This window comes from Carassius auratus, unplaced genomic scaffold, assembly GCF_003368295.1.
Source record: "Carassius auratus strain Wakin unplaced genomic scaffold, ASM336829v1 scaf_tig00002951, whole genome shotgun sequence".
NCBI lineage: Eukaryota > Metazoa > Chordata > Actinopteri > Cypriniformes > Cyprinidae > Carassius > Carassius auratus.
In genome coordinates, this window is record NW_020523497.1 from 1,350,844 (window position 1) to 1,368,096 (window position 17,253).

Consider the following 17,253-nt stretch of genomic DNA (forward strand, 5'->3'; position numbering starts at 1 on the left):
TGTGACTTGCAGACCTTGGCCTTGTGCCATGATAAGGGATTGGACAAAATCCATGGAGCTCTAAGACACTGCTGTTAAGAGGTTGTTAAGTACAGGATACTATAGGATAAGGTGTACCTATGTTTACTATTTAAGAGATGGAGATGTGCTACTCACCACAGGATATCTTTCACTTTTGACTTTGCCCTACAACTCACTCGCAGGAAGAACAAGACATTGCCAAATGCCATCCCAATGCTGCATCTGACATATCTTAAAATATTTGTGGGTTCCACTTGGTATATTTGAACACACATTTAATCACAAATAATTACAATGATTTCTACTATGACATCTCTAAATGACACATTAGGAACATTTAGGGATCAAAAGTAGGCAGCTAACCATGTTTTGGGGTAAAGTCATATTCTGTACATCACCTACAGACAACTCTTGTGCACATACATACAACGGAAATATTAATTGCAAAATCGTATAAGAGACTTATGTCAGAGACATCTGGGATAAGAGGGATAATAATAATATTTCATTTCATTTATATAGTGATATTTAAGCACTCAAAGCACTTTACATTGTGAGGGGGGATCTCCTCATCTCCTCACCAGTGTGCAGCATCTTTTTGGGTCCACTGAATTATTTGACTGTACATCTATATTTTATTACCTGTGCTCTATTGCATTTCTCTAGTGCAATGTCACTCTTTTGATATTCAAATAAATTTGACTCACTTAGATAAAGATATGTATAACAATTCTGATCAGATTCTGATCAGAACGCTTGATGCAGCATTTATTTGAAATAAAAATGTTTTATTATATTATAAATGCTTTTAGCCACTTTGATGAATAGAACTCTTTGGTCTGTCCTTTCTGAATAGAAGTATTAATTTGTCTATATATATATGTGGCCTGTTAAACCATTTTGGCTTGCACTCAATTATAGCTGTTTTGAACCCAAGAACGCGAGGAACGCAGGGACACTAGGACCGCTCAGCGCAGCAGCGTCTCTTTGTTCAGCGTGCAACATCTCTCCTCCTCTTCTCGCGCTTCGCTCATCATCACTGCTACACTGGTCTGGATGATTGCAGTGGCAGCAACATGGCTGTGAATCTCAGCAAGAACAGACTGGCCCTCATAACAGCCTACCAGGACGTTATTAACGAGACGTCGGCTACCGACTGGTAAGATAAATAAAATTAGACTCAATCAAACGCCTTTAATTTAGTATGGTGTTATTTAACAGAATATAATTCAACTAGCATTATACCTGTATGCGGATTGGTGCACAGAATGGGATGCATGCGTCTGAATATTTGATGGTTTTGGGGTAATGGCATTTTTATAGTGCATAATACTTTCATACATTTTTTGAATGTAGGTTGCAGTTCATGCTTTGACCTCGAGAGAGTTGTGCAAGGAATTTTGTACCTTAGCTCAGTTCAAGAGAGTCTTCTCTATAGCACTTGTGATTTGCCAGTTGGAAAGCATGACCAGATGATTCTGTCAAACACAAATATTTGCACCTTTCAAAATTAAATATTCATTAAAGTATATCATGGCTCATGGAGCTCCTTTCCATTTGCATGGCTGGACAGAGTTGGGCGAGGCAAGAGCTGTCTGTCAATCTGTCAACCTTTTATTATGCACTCCCATAAACACCCTTTTTTTTTGTACCAGAAAGGAATAGTACCTCTGTTATAATAACTACTGCTTCAAAGTATTTGAGCTCTTTGTATTGTGTATATGCTTTTTGTGTTGTCCTCGTGGCAGTGGACCCTCTACAGGACAGTGAGGTATCTGATCCCTTTGTGCTGAAATGAAAGTATGGATCAGTAGTAATATAGTGTTGATTCAGCAGCCCAGCCTAGAAGTTTGGTTTGGATTATTTTCAGAAATTGTTAGCTTTTTTCTCTCTCGATATATGCAAAGCAGGATACTCTGACCCTGAATGTATGATGTGTTATGACTTGTAGAGAAAAAGCAATATATTGATCAACTGGCTGATATTTGGACTCTTCGAGATAATCAGTATTGGCCAGTTGAGTCTCGGCTTGCAAGTTAACAATGTCCGTTTTAAAATCTACTCACAACCTTCTTATGAATAATTTGAATGAATTATTTCGACACTTTTTAAATGCATCTAAAATAATAATATTTTTATATTTTTGTACCATAGTATTTTTTTTCCTCACAGTATTTTCCATTACATCACTATTCCAGGATCTCATGTGTTCATTCATAGCATTTTAAAAAGTTTAATTATTGTAGAAGCAGTTTGAATCACTGTCTAATTTCGATATTGTGATGCAGCGTAAAGTAGCTAATGACATATGTATTGCATTGTGAATTGTATCAATTGAAATTTGTCAATATTTAACTTTATTAAAATATTTCATCTATTTCATTTCAATATTATATTGGTCATCGACTACCCTACTTTCTAAATATCATTATTGCCATTAACCATTGAATTAAACCAAATGATCCATATGAATAATTCTCAAATTCTCCTCCCCTAATTTAGCAAAAAGTAATATATTTATATATATATATAAAATAAAAGAATTGAATTGACAGTGCGGCTGTCCTTGTTTGAGTTAACTCGCATTCCTCTTTCCGGTATTCATCCATGTGGCGTTGCAATACAGCCAATACTGTGCTGTTGAGCTTCTCATAAGGCAAACTCTGTGTTTAAAAGATGAGGTCAAGCCCACAGGGTCATCTACTCTTTACTTACCACCATTCAGTTCCAACCGTACCTCAAGGTAGGATTCAAAGATGAAGTATCCAAACCTGCTGAGGCGCATCGGACATGGAAATCAAATTGTCGTGTAAGGTGGGAGGATGGATTCTGGGATATAGAGCCATAATCCTTCTTTAAAAGGATTTTGATGTGTGGACTGGAGACCCTTAGGGTTTAGAAAAGACAGGACTTTGAAGTTGGGCAAGGAAAAGTGATATCAAGCCAGGTGGGATAGAGTTAGAAATCAGATATTGAGTACTCTCAAATATCATACAAGAATTGTTGCAAAGAATGTTCGCATAGCTGATCTGCAAGAAAGCATATGGATGTGTGATCTTCAGACCTGATGATGTCTTCAAGAATAATTATGTAGAATGTACAAGCTAGTGAAGCTAGTGGAGTATCTTCTGGTCACCGGTCACTGTATGTCAGCTCTTTAAGTGCTGCTTGGGATTCTGGTTTGCTTTAACAAGGTTTTCGATTCCCCCATTCCTTACCTCCTGTTGGGTCTTTAAATTTTTCATGTGTCCATGATTCTGTAAAGGGGTTCAGTTTAGAGTGCGACTGATTAATCAGACGATTTTTGGCATTTTTTTTTTTAATTAATCAGCATCGGCCGATTGTGCTGCAAATTAGGCCGGTTTATAGGCAGGCACACCGGCAGGGCAGCTAAGCGTTGTTGCGGAATTCCCTCTGAGGATGCGTGAAAGATAGAACAGCTCATACTCTGCAGTAGAGGTTGGTTCACACCAGGGGGGCAGGGTTTCATATTTTATTGAAGCAGCCCTGGGCGCCGCCATTGGCTAGTGGACCCCCACCTGCTGTTAGCATTCCATTGACTCCCATTCATTTTGGCATCACTTTGACAGTGAATAACTTTACATCTGAGGCGTTTAAAGACTCCATTTGTCCATTAATTATTTCTAAAGAAACACGAAAATGTATAAAAGGCTCCATTACCTTGTATCTTACGTTATGGTCCCGTAGAAGCAGATTTTGTAAAAAATAGGCTAACGATTGCATCATAACCTGCGACTCTCTGTCGTACAGTAGAGAAATTACCGTATGGACAGGAGGAAAAGCTCGCAGGCTATTGGGGGGGGGGTGGGGGGGGGACGTGGAGGCATAAAGTCAAGAGAGATAATTAATTAGAATACTTACCAAAATTTACTCCTGTTCACGCTCGCCTTCTCTGCAAGATTCTGTGGGTGATTCAGATTTCTCTTGGCACAGCGGTTAGAAGACTTACAGGTTGCTCACGTGATATCTACGTCATCAAGCTCAGTTTGAGTCTGCGCAGTATGCTCGACCCCCAGGAAGTGCGTGCTTCTAATTGACTTCACTTGTCTCCGTTGATTCCAATGGGGTCACTGTGCCCATTTCTTTTACTGTCTATGGTTCACACACAGCTTCAGCTTATGGTGGGGCAAAACAGCCCGTTAAGTTTTACCCTAAAAGAACTGATGCCGCAAAGTTATCATATTCATAAGTGCAACAAGTCATTTGCATGTTAAAGTAGAAACACTATATATTATTACATATATATTATTATAACATTAATGTTTTTTTTTTTTTTTTTTTTTTTTCATGAAATGTGTGCGTAGGTTTGACAATATCCACTACGATGTCATCACTCATTGCCAGTACACTCTTAAACAGCTAGGAGCAGCAGGCTGTGTGATATGTGTGAAATCTTTCCTTTTTTTTCACTATTGCACTGCAAGAATAAATTAGCTTGAACTCGCTTTTATGAGGTAAATGGGCAAAAAAAAAGAAAATTGGCCAAACATCAGCCATCGGCTTCCCTGATTTCTAAATATCTGCATCGGCCAGTGTCAAAAACCATATCCGTCACCCCTCTAGAAAAATGTTTAGATTTGTTGATTTCAGTGGATAGTTATTTTGCAGCGTTGCAGCAGTGATGGTCCTGTGTATGCTGTTTCCTTTTACTTGAGTGCTGTTGGAGATTTGTGGGGACAAAATCGCATTGCAGGGCATCACGGCACAGGATGTCTTGTGTAAACACTACAGTAGCAAAAGGCAGGAAGAACACAGTTCTTACCGATCTACTGAATGATGTTTTTATGCAAGTTACTCGATTTTAAATATTGCAAAGATCCATTATAGTGTTTACAGCAAATTCCAGTAGAGAACTTTTAGTACAGATACATTTTTCACAGAAGAAAGTAAGTTATACAGGTTTCTAATGACATGAGGGTGAATATATGATGACTATCCCTTTAACATTTAGAAGTGTCATCCTAGCAACTCCAGAGCTTGGTTTCTTCTCAGAAGAATAATTTATTGCTTGTTAATTTCTCAGGAAATCTAATGTTGGTCTCTGTGATTCAGACCTGGAAAAAACTGATGGGACCTTTTTTGCTGACTTTTTCTCTGTAGCTATGGTTTCTTAGGCTGATATCTCTTCTGAAACTCTGAGGTGACACTTGTGATGTTATCATAGTGGTTCTCTTGAGAGAGAAAAAAAAGTATATTTATTTTAATGAAATTCTCATTGCCTTCTAAATGAGAGATTCAAGAGATCTCATCTTGTAGATTTTCTTCCTTGTGGTTTGATTTTCAAAAAGTTGATTCCACAGATATCAGATGTCTCTAGTGTCAAACTAGAGCACTGCAGCTTGTATTTCTTTCCATCAAAATATAACCACTGCCTCTTAAGCTAGATGAAATCTGCTCTTTCAGCTGAGCTCAAGTCTTTTTGGTTTTTATTGAGGTCTTCTGAGCACAAAGAAAGCACATGAGAGCCTCAGAGACAACTCTTCCGTTTGAATTTGGCTGCCAAGAAATGCCAGTGAAACCACAGAGAGGACGGGAAATTCACAGTTCTACCAGACTCTATAAAATGTTACAATTTCCCTAAAAGTGTGGTGTGAAGTCCAGACCTTAACGTCACCTGGAGGGATTTTATCTCTCTAGAGTCCCACAGTCTGATGCCTGCATTCCTTCTGCATCAAGTCACTATATTAATCATCAAGTCATTTATGTTTCCAAACCAGTGCTGGGGAAGCTACATTACAGCTGCATCTTTTCAAGAGACAAGCTACTCAACATATATATATATATATATATATATATATATAAAAACTTATGGTAGTTCAACTACAGTCGAGTTGCCCTTATTAAAATAGCTGCAAGCTACTAACCAAAAGTAGATAACTACACTGAAAATGTAGACGTAGACATAACTGTAGAATTGAAGATGAACACTGAAGATGCTATTATTTAATTCCATAATCAGAGTAAATATCTCATGTTTTGCATAACAACATGTAAATTTGGCTGACAACAAGAAATGTAGCTTAATTTTACAATATATTTATAAAGAATGAATTGCACTAAAGTACGGAAATGTTTCAAAAACGTAGTGACGAACAGCGGCATTTTAAGTAAATATTTCCCACAAAAGATGTGCAAATAAAACGGTTTACTAAAATGAATTGAACTTCTTAATGCTACACATGAGACTTCTGGACTAGTTGAATGTACGTGGTTGCATTTGTCTGGTGGAAGCAAATACCTATGTTAAAGGGATAGTTCACCCCGAAATTAAAATTTGATGTTTATTTGCTTACCCCTAGGGCATCCCCAAATGTTTATTTGCTTACCCCTAGGGCAAGATTTAAGTGACTTTGTATTTTCAGTAGAAAAATACAACTGTAGTTTTTCAGTCTGTCAGTCATATAATGGAAGTTTAAGGGAATCACAGCTTTGATGGTAAAAAACAAAACAAAACACACAAACAAAACCAAATTAAACCCTGCAGCTCGTGAAGATACATTGAGGTGCAAAGACACAAAAAGATTGGTCTGTGCAAGAAACTGTACAGTATTTATAGTGTTTTTTCCTTTGATTCACCACAATGTCCGAACTGTCCTGAGAACATTCTCAACAGCCTGCATGTGACATCTTCTTCTTCTTGCTTTATGGCGGATTGCAGACTTATAAGTGCATTACCACCACCTATCTCTCAAATGGATCATTGACACTCTAAATGTACAAGACATTTACGCTAAAAGCCATTACAACACCCCTTGTGGGAATGCTAAAACATAAAAAAAAAAAAAAAATAATAAATAGCATTATGCATTGCAGACTGACAACATTTTGGAATGTAATGATGCATGAAATAAGTTTATAAGTATTTACATATAGGATGTTTCAGGTCTAAAGCTGTGATCTCACTGTATTTCCAAGTACTTGGGTCTTTTTATTTAAAAGCTTGACAAATAACCATTGGAAGGGGAGGATATGAGTCACATGTGGTTCTCTTAAAAAATGTTTGGTTAGATTGAAAACTGATCTTTAATGAAGCCACGCTCTTTTTTTGGAAAGGCTAGTAAGAATAACAGTTCAAAGTACAAATGCAGTGTTATCAGTTTCCAGACATAGTGGTGTGCTGTGTGGGTTGATGATACTTTTGCTTCTCTCTTGGCTTCTCTCTTCTAGGGCTGTTTGTGAAAGGCAGCTGATTCAGACCATGGTTGTCTATTTTTTCGTGGACTCACCTTTAGAGTGCATATATTAATAACAAAGACAGCCCCCTTGCCTGGCTCTTGACCCTTGACATTACAGAAGTGCAAACATGTCTACATCAGAACGGTGATAAGATCCATTCGACAAATTCTCAAGTTGTATGGCTGTCCACATTTTTAAGAGCTGTTAAGAATAGTAGAACTTTGTTTTCATAACCTCAGCCAATGTGATTCGATATTTAAACTACTGGACATGAAACAAGACTGAAAAATGTTTTTGCTCTGGCTGTGTTGGTTGTGGTTTCATTGTGATTTCAGCTAATGACTTTTAATGGTGGTAAACTGTTGATTTACTAGTTTATGTTGTCGGAACCTCAACAGGCAGAAGCACCACATGGAGGTGATAACAATGGACAAATCGTATGATTGTTTTGGCAAAAATAATGTGCTTTGGCTTGCACACTAGAATGTGGAACAAAGATAATGTCATATGGTCTTGTGGAACTATCATATTGTTTCTCCAGGTGTTTTAACTTCTACACTGGAGAACATTAATGGCCATAAAGTTTCATAAAATTATTATTTATGGACATATCACCAAATTTTGTTTATACAATGTTTAAGAAAGGTATAAGCTGATGTGAGTGATTCTTCTCAAATGTTCTTCCTTGCGGTTTGCCATGTGGCTGAACTTCTAGCAGTACCTTCTTTGGAAGTGCTATTTCACTGGATTAACTGCATAGTTGAGAAACCAGTAAACAGTGATTAGGATGATTATGCTGATACAGCACTTTTACATCTTGACAAGGACGATAGACAGTACCATGAGATCATACTTGGATGATAACAACTCCGCTAATGTGTTTTGCATGCACCAATAAATTAAATGCTTGAAATATATCCACTGGTGATAAATTTACTACCGAAAAGCTTCAACCCCAAATGCTTGAAAGCTCCAAAAAGGCCTCCAGACCTGTTTAATCATATGGTGAGTTGACATTGACAAAGGAAGATTTATCCAGAATTTCATTGGACAAAAATGAGTTGTCAGAGAGCGAGATCCCACTGGGTTCTGACCAGATGAAACTTCCCATCAGGAAACCCAGTTTCCCTTTGTTAACAGCTACTGACTTCCCCACATCAAAAAGTTCTTTGTCATTTGGAATTGGTCTATCCATTCTTTTCAGTTTTGATAGTTGGTCTAATTTTAGCCGTGAAAAAAAAACCCTGCTGAATATTTGTGATGGTTTAATTCTCTGTTTATTCTGTAATTCTTCAACTAAAGCAGTTGACAGGACATGGATCTTGGAAATAAGTAACTAATTGTTCATACATTTCCTTCAGCCCTGTTAAAACATTACCTTAAAGTAGTTTACTTTACTAAGTAGGTCTAAGTGAATATATAATTTTTTTGTTTTTTGTATTTTTCATTATATATAGATTTTTTATTTTCAATTATTAAACAGCCAAACATGCTTTAAAAATTTAAAAAAATACTTTTATTCAGAGCAATATAAGTGCATCGTTGGCAACAGCTCTTAGAAATAGACTAGCAAAATAGCATAAACTTTGTCTCTATTCAAATTGACATGAGCACAATTTGCCCAGATTATGTAACAGAAGTTTGGTCGAATGAAGAGATAATCATTTTTTTTAGTCTACGGAAAAGTTCTCCTTGTATCTGTAGTGTCTGGATGACTGTACATTATCACATGCTTACTGAATGTCTTGAAGGTGTTGATTAGTGTTTGATCTCTACAAAATTAACACTCTCAGCTCAAATGATAAAAATACATCTTGTGCGTCACTTTTTCCATTAAAAAAATACTAATTACTGTCATGCATCAGACAAGCTGTAGTAAATTGTCAGGAAAGCGAGCTACAAAATTGACTCCATAAATGTGCTTGTTGCTCCTTTAGTTGGACTTCATTGCATTACTGAGATTGGATCTATTTTTAGAGTTGTTCTTCATTCAAGGTCATTCATCTTGCTATAGGCTCTCAATGGGTAGTCGATAACCATCTGCACCAGTTGAAGCTCTATTATCGTCTTTCCTCACTTAAAATGTCAAGTGTCTATGACATTTCTGGAAATTATCTGACTGAGTGAGAACTTTTGTGGTCTATGTAGTCTGAATTTGAGATATGAAATGCATACTGAGTTCTAGTCCTTCCATGTAGAGCAGATCTCTTTCAGAAATCATACACTCAGTTCTCAGTGAGCACTGATGAAGATATGAAAAATTATTTTGAGTGTATTCATTTTGTTAGATTTTTTTTCATGGACATTTTCAGTTTTCTGCCCTGAATTCTATTTTGGAATATTTTATTTTAAGCTGAGAGCTGGTCGTAATGGCAACAGTTGAAATCTGTGCTGAAAAATGTGCTCTAATCCTTTTTGAAAATGTTTATTTATGTCTCTGACAGGGACCAGGCTCATGTTAGTGGATGAGGCTCAGGGATTTATGGGAAATGATTTGCTTAGCGTGGGTGTCAGTTGAAAGCTCAGAACTATCTGAGACAGGGGAGGAGAGGTGGGCTTTGAATCCGAATGCCATCGTAAGGAGCCTTTTATCTTTGAAGACGTTTCCTATGGCGGAGCAAATGAGAGACAAATTTGCTAAATGCCTTATTTGCCCTGTTATTATAAACATTAACTGATATTTAAGTAAGTTGTTGCATGTTTAGAGTTTTGAAGTTATCTTTAAATAGTAATATTTTAAATGTTAATGCTGGTGGTCATCCTATAATATAATACAGTTTTGAAATTTCACTGAATATTGATATTTGGTTTCAGATTAGTTGTAGTTTAGTGCAGTTGTGAGTGGAGGCAGGCATCGCAGTCAGCTCCAATTGCCCCTGTGAAGTCCATCTGGCTGTGTGCTAAGCCTTGCTCTCGTTCACACTGACATTCTCTATTATCCTGCAATGAGAGTTTGCTTACTTGTCAGCTGATATAGGGGGTTTAAGGATCACAAATTCCTAAATGTGCTCTGAAAAACACAAACTAGCAGTTTTAGCTATTTAAATTGCCTCTTTTATGCCATTTTAAGGTTCTTCTAGGAGAGTTTCCTACAATAGGTTTACATGCATGCAAGGTCAAAAACGCTTTTGTTTTCTCAAAATATGCATTTAGTATCACTTCATTTTTCAATGATTCTCAAACAATTTAAAGCAGTTCTAGGATTCAGTCTCTCTAAACCCCTCCTTTCCGTGAGCCTACTCTGCTTTGATTGGTCAGATGGCCCAGTCTGTTGTGATCGGTCTACCGTATACAGCGTTTGTTGGAAACGATGCCCCCATTGCCATGGTTACTTTGAACGCTTGATTGAAAAAATAAACATTTATTATTCATCATATTTACAGGTTGTGATTCAGTGAAGCCAGCTGGTCCAAATAAACAGTGTACTGAGCCATCTTTCAAGGGCAAGCATTTTGTGAATCCTGCATTGAACTCCCCAAGATGAAAGAAGCAGCCGAGAGTAACATCCAAACAATAAAAAGGACTGAGGTTGTACTGCTGTGGTACAGTTGAAAAAAAAAAAATAACCATTGATTCTTTGCAGCCTCATCATTTGGAAGTTAAATTAAATGAATTTACTTTCACACCATCTTCTCGACATTATGTTTGTAGAATATATAGGGGGCATTGTGGAAATGTGTTACCCTGTGACATCAAGGAAGTGGGATTTGAATTACTGATGACTCGTTTCAAGTTGTTCAGAGTCATTTATTTAGTTTGGGAGACAATAACTTTATTTGTGTACTTTCGGCTTTACAACTTTGCAGATCCCTTACATTCATATACAGCTAAATTACACACTGCATGAAAGGCAGTATTCAAAATGGCATAAAATAGGGGCAACCTCACCACAGTGGCTTTTTTTTTGTTAGTTCTTTTTTTTTTTTTAGTTAGTTATGTGATAGTTGTTGTAGACAAATAGGCATAGCTACAAATTTTTAGAAATTTTATAGGATTTCAAAGTGTAATTCCCTCACTGATAGTTTATTTGTCTGCACATACTAACTATACATTTTTTTTTATGTCAACCATGAAAATTGAAATGCATAGTGTTGTACAAAATGTACAGTGAAAAAAGAAAAAGAAAAACATTAACAGTATTCAAAGACATATGGCTCCAGTCTATCTCTTGATGATTCAACTCATTAAATCAAGGTCTTGGACTCACTCACCATATTGAGAGGGCACAGTTTGTCTAAAGGGCACATTTTGGCAGGCAGGCTCCAGGCTATGTATTCAAACAAACAGGAGGCCAGACAGGCTCCCAGCCTGGAGGGACAAGATAGCGACCAAAACATTTGGAACCAGTACATGAGTAAATTTAGACCAATTGCAGTTGGTTTTGTACACTACCTGTTGGCTCTGTACCTGCCATTGAAAGGAGTCCAAGTCGCTGAACACTGAAATCTCTATAAATCTCAGAGAATTAGGGACACAGATTTACACAAGTCCCCAAATTTGCAGGAATGACACTGTAAAAAAAAAACAAAAAAAGAAAAAAAAAAAAACATGCTAAATGTATTTGATTAATTTTTCCATTTTGGTCATGTTCTTTGGAGCTTCCGGGAGAATTAGCTTAGTCCTTATTAAAACATTTATGCAGAGATGATAGAACCGTTTTTATGTCATCTCATCCAAATCATAATGAAATGGGTTCAGATCAGGAAAGGTTTTTTTTATATTTAATTTTTTTTTTTTTTATAGATCATTTAACCATATGGCTATATCTCAAGTGATTTGTACTACTGGTTTTGGTCTTCTTGGCGTTAAATTTAAGAGGAATAGGATATATTCTGTGACAGGGGATTAGGGAATTGGGGACATATTTATTTCCCCACATCCATAGTGCAGCAGGGCAAATGTTGAATTGCATTCAGAAAGCCTCAGCTGAAGCTATTGATCCAGAAAGCTGCACTCTAACTGTGCCAGAATTTAAATATCACAGAAACATGAATATACATAAATGAGTATTTGAATGCTTGTAGTTCTTTAGGTACTAAAAGTTAAATAAAATAAAAAATCAGTGCCTCATTTGATGTGGGATATTCCTACTTTTATCACTGATGTGCAACCATATATTGCACTCTGTTGTCCAGTGTTTTGTAAATAATGTATAAATAAGCAAAATGGGATTTCAAATTTTTTTTTATTTTAAGATGTACAGTACAATCATTACCTAAGAAGGTTAACTGTGTTTTACATTGCAGTGTCTTCAAATGGTTGCTTTTATTATTATTATTATTATTATTATTTATTCATACCTCCCTTGTTTTCCCTGTTTTACAAATAGGAATTTGGAAATGTATATTTTCAGAGTTTAATGAAAAATAACGTAACTATTTAAAGGCAAAATAAATAGTGTCATTTTTAAAGATAGAGGGCACACATGCAAAATAGATGAAGAGTGTGGAAACATGGGGTCTTCATACCCAGAGCCGACGCAGTTGGATAGGACTCAGAAGAAATCATGTTAAAGGATGAGCTAATGATTTTTTAACATACTGCAGTGTAGTGCAGTTTTATCACAATAGATACATTTGAAAGTTTTGTTACAATGCTGCTCTGTGCAGTCATCACCTGGCTAATAAAACAAAACATATTAAATGCGTCTTTGGTGTTTCCATGTTTTCTACAAAACAAAGCAGGAAAATCGAGGGTGTGGGACATCATTGGCAGGCGACACAATTACGTTATGGACACAGTCTGTGTCCCTAGTCAAAAAAAAGTATTTCTTTGGATTTAAACATCCTTCGAAGCATTTGGGATAATGTAAGTACACAAGTCAGCAAAATATATAACATTGTTCTAGTGGTTTTTGGATATTTTAATAAAAAATCTTACATATTGTGCCTTTAATACTTTGAGTTTGTATTTCCTCCAATCAACTAATAATTTATTTTACAATCTTTTTTTTTTTTAATATATATTAATTCTCTAAATGGCATAACCTCTTTAATGTTTAAATATGTATTATAAAATATAAATTTCAGTTAAGTGGTGTTTGTTGGCCTTATGTATAAAATAACCTATTTAGTCTAGTTTTCATTTGTTTTCGGTTAACTGATTTTGAATGCTTGTCTCACACAGACCAATTATAATGTCATTTTTAGATGAGACGTTGTTAGAACTAGCAGTGGGAATGAAGGATGTATTTGCACAATAATGTATAGATTTGCAAATAAATACTTTAGCCGAAACTTATTGACAGTTGCTCTGACACATCCATAAGTTACCCCATAAGTAATATCCATAGCTTATCCCATAGAATCTCAGTCAAAATAAGAAGTATATTTGCCAAGTAAGTCTGTAGTTGTGAGGAATGTTTAAATGGTCACAATATAGCACTCAATGCCAACCTGCAAGTTAGAGTGTTTTTTAAATAGGTTTTTGTAAGTCAGCTGGTTATCAAAATTACACCAAGATTTCTGACTGAACTTGATGGGGTAATTGTTAATGACCTAACTGGATGGTGAAATCATCCTGTAGAGTTGGAGAGGAAGGGAATACAAGAAGCTCAGACTTGGCCAGGTCAAGGTGATGTTCTTTCATCCATGACAAGATGTCCACCAGGCAGCCTGTGATCTGTGTAGCTACCACTGGATCATTTGGTTGACATAAAAGATAGAGCTGTGTGTCATCAGCATGGTGGTAAAAACCATGTGCCTGTATAATGGATCCCAGTGATGTAGTGTATAAGAGGAAGTGGAGGAGTCCAAGCACTGATCCCTGAGGAACCCCAGTGACCAGTTGATCTACTTTGGATACCTCCCCTCCCCAGGCCACCCTGAAAGACCAACCTGTGAGATAGGATTCAAACCAGCAAAGTGTACTCCCTGTGATCCCCAGTGATGAAAGGGTGGACAGGAGGATCTGATGATTCACAGTGTCAAAAGGGGGAGATAGATCCAGCAGAATGACAGAATAACTGATTCTTCAGTGGCTGACAGAAATTTAGTCTCAGATGAATGGCCACTTCTGAAACCTGATTGGCCATTCTTTGAAATAAATAATGATACCTAGTTGAAAACGTTCTCGTTCAAGTGTTTGCACTATGAATGGAAGGAGAGAGACAGGTCTGTAGCTATCTACAAGTTAAGTGTTTAATGCTGGCAAATGCCTGTAAGAAGAGATGTGTTGATGACATGTCTGAGTGCTGGTAAAAGTGTAGAAGAGATTTCTTTGAGAAGGTTTGAGGGGATTGGATCTAGAGGGCAGGATTTTGGATGGCTGGAGAGAAGTTTATGTGTATGTGTATGTGGTTGGCTTGATTTCCTGTATGTGTGGACTGGAGAACTGACTGTTGATGGTTTTAGCTTTGTCTGTGAAGAAAATGGCACAATCAGTCATCTGCTGTTAAAGAGGAGGAGAAACGAGATCATTTAATGTTTTGAAGACTGAGCTTATATATGTGTATATATGAGCTTAATTTTGTCAGCTATTTTCTATTTTAGTCTTAGTCCAAAGTTTAATTGCCATTGTTAGCTTTTATTATATTTAGTCAACTTTATCCTATTTAGTTTTAGTCACGTTTTATTTAACTAAAAGTCTCAACATTTTAGTTTAGTTTTAGTCAAAGAAAACCTAAAGTATTTTACTCTAGTTTTAGTCAATGAAAACTTGACATTTTAGCAATAAGATTATTATTAATTAACCATACAGCAGTATTAATTTAGCTTAAATTCAAATTTAGTCTGAGGGCCCTATAATACTCCCAGCGCAATGCGAAGCAAGGCGCAGTGCAAGTGTGTTTGCTAGTTTAAGTAGGACGCAAAGAAGTATGACGTAAGAAGGCTTTGGTTTGGCAGGCATGACTTGAACAGGCTCTGGTGTGGTGGTTGTGGCATGAATAAATTCTGACATGACGGTCGGGACGTGGAAGTGCTTTGGTTTGGTGGACACTGGAGGATTGCAGGGTTCCTTTTCGACAATCCCCACAGTAAAAGAAATAACCACTTAATAACAAGGCATAATCAATGTATTTAGCAAAGGGGAAACAGATTTTTCCACCTGTCAGTTAGAATGGATTGGTTCGTTTAAACCAAACCAAAAAATGTATTTAAGTGCCACATTATTAAAATCATCTAGGTGACAAAGTTCACAAAAGTCCTTAATATAGCCTAGTCCTCAACAGAGCAGTGGCCTTGACAAATGTGCAGGAGACAAACTGCTGGGTTCATGTTTGTAATTGTCTGTCTCTCTGTAACAAGATTCCACTGAAGGCAAGCCTTGTGAGAACCCAAGTGCAGTTTTATTATATGCCAAAAGTGAGCAGATAAACAATAAACACAGAGATGGCTTGGCTTGGCTTGACTAGGCAAAACAAGAACATAGACATGGACATAACTCACCAACTGTAGTTACAGGCAACAAAGCTAGACAATGGAACATGAAGGCTCTATATGCTCTATATATCAAGCAAAGGGTTCACATGATACAGTAGTCCAACCAATGACAAAGTGGCACATACAACAAAGGAACCAATGAGAACAAGGCACATGAAAAGAAGGACCACATGGCAGGAACACGTGACAGGGACAGGGAAAAACATGACAAGGAAAGAACCAAAACAAGAAAATACAAAAGAAAAGACAAGAAACCCTAAACAATAAACAAAACCCAAAAGACAACACGACAAGGATTCCAAGAGTATTATTCAGCTATTTACTGCAAAAGCAAGACAATACAATAGCAGTTATGGTATATGCAGGGTCAATATATGTAGTTTAACTGAAGTAATGTAAACACAATTGATTTTTAGCAGAGGCAATACTAATAGTCTGAAGCTGGAGACTGATTGTCTTCGTGTTTCTATTCCATTGGCTGTTACCTTTCCTGCTGATTACAGAGATATTTTACATTTGATTATCACCCCTGTACTTAAAAGACCTGGCCTTGATGACAAAGTTTTAAATAACTACAGACCAATTTCTGATCTCTGATTTCTAATCTTAGTTTTTTATCTAAAATCCTAGAAAAGGTGGTCGAAACAATTACAGACTCACCTAGACAAAAATAATCTATATTAAACATTTTAGTCCAGATTTCGTCCTCTCCATAGTATGGAAACTGCCCTCTTAAGAGTAGTGAATGACATCCTCCTCGCCTTTGATTCAGGTGCCTCTATCCTTCTGGTTCTATTAGACCTAAGTGCAGCTTTTGATTCAGTTTGCCATTTTGTACTGTTATCTCATTTGTCAGAGATCGGCATTACTGACACTATCTTACAGTGGCTAGGTTCATATCTCTCAGATAGGCAGCAGTTTATTAGCACTGATAAATCCAAATCTCATTCTGTCATTTTTTTTTTCACATTACTTTTTTCACATTACTAGTAATTGATTAGCACGTTCCTACCTTTCAGAATTAACTCTCCACTATGTCCCTACCCGTACTTTGAGATATAGTTCTGAAAATGTGCTTGCAGTACCCAAATTCCGTCTGATTAGTGTGGGTGGTAGGGCTTTCTGCGTTTCTGCTGCCAAATTCTGGAATGAACTACCTCAAGGACACTCTGATTTATCTCCTAACTCCAGACCTTTAAAACTACTCTCAAAACTTATTTACAATATGTTTTCTTACTTGATTGCTTGCCTTAAGTTTCTGCTTTATGTTTGTTTTGTAACTCATTTGTATAGTACATATTATGGCATCTCTGTCTGCTGCTTGGTTTTTCATGTGGTATAATATCTGTGTACACTGTATTTTTCTGTTTTCTTATTGTTCTTGTTGTATACTATTTTTGTACACTATATAAATAAAACATGTTATTATTATTATTATTATTATTATTATTATTTGAGAACTTAACAAAGCAGTGATAAATCAGGCTTGAAAAAAATGGATGATAGGAAAGTTAAGCAAAGAGATTTGGAAGCTAAGATAGGGATTTAGCAGGGGAAAGTGAGACTGAGAGAGTATGATCTGCAGATATAAGAACGATTGTGAATGTTAGCTCAAGCTGCATTTTGCTGAGGTAAGCACACTGCCTAAACAGAT

General features: G+C 36.6%; 1 protein-coding gene across 7 annotated transcripts in view; it reads left to right on the forward strand.

Moving 5' to 3' along the window:
- Positions 1-1,033: 1,033 nt before the first annotated feature.
- Positions 1,034-17,253, forward strand: part of LOC113070115 (drebrin-like) — a 76,235-nt gene continuing 60,015 nt past the window's right edge. For all 7 annotated transcript variants that reach the window (XM_026243309.1, XM_026243312.1, XM_026243313.1 and 4 more), the window contains exon 1: positions 1,034-1,180. In XM_026243309.1, the coding sequence (XP_026099094.1) occupies positions 1,098-1,180 (83 nt within the window). In that variant the 5' untranslated portion in view covers positions 1,034-1,097. The remainder of the gene's footprint in view (positions 1,181-17,253) is intronic.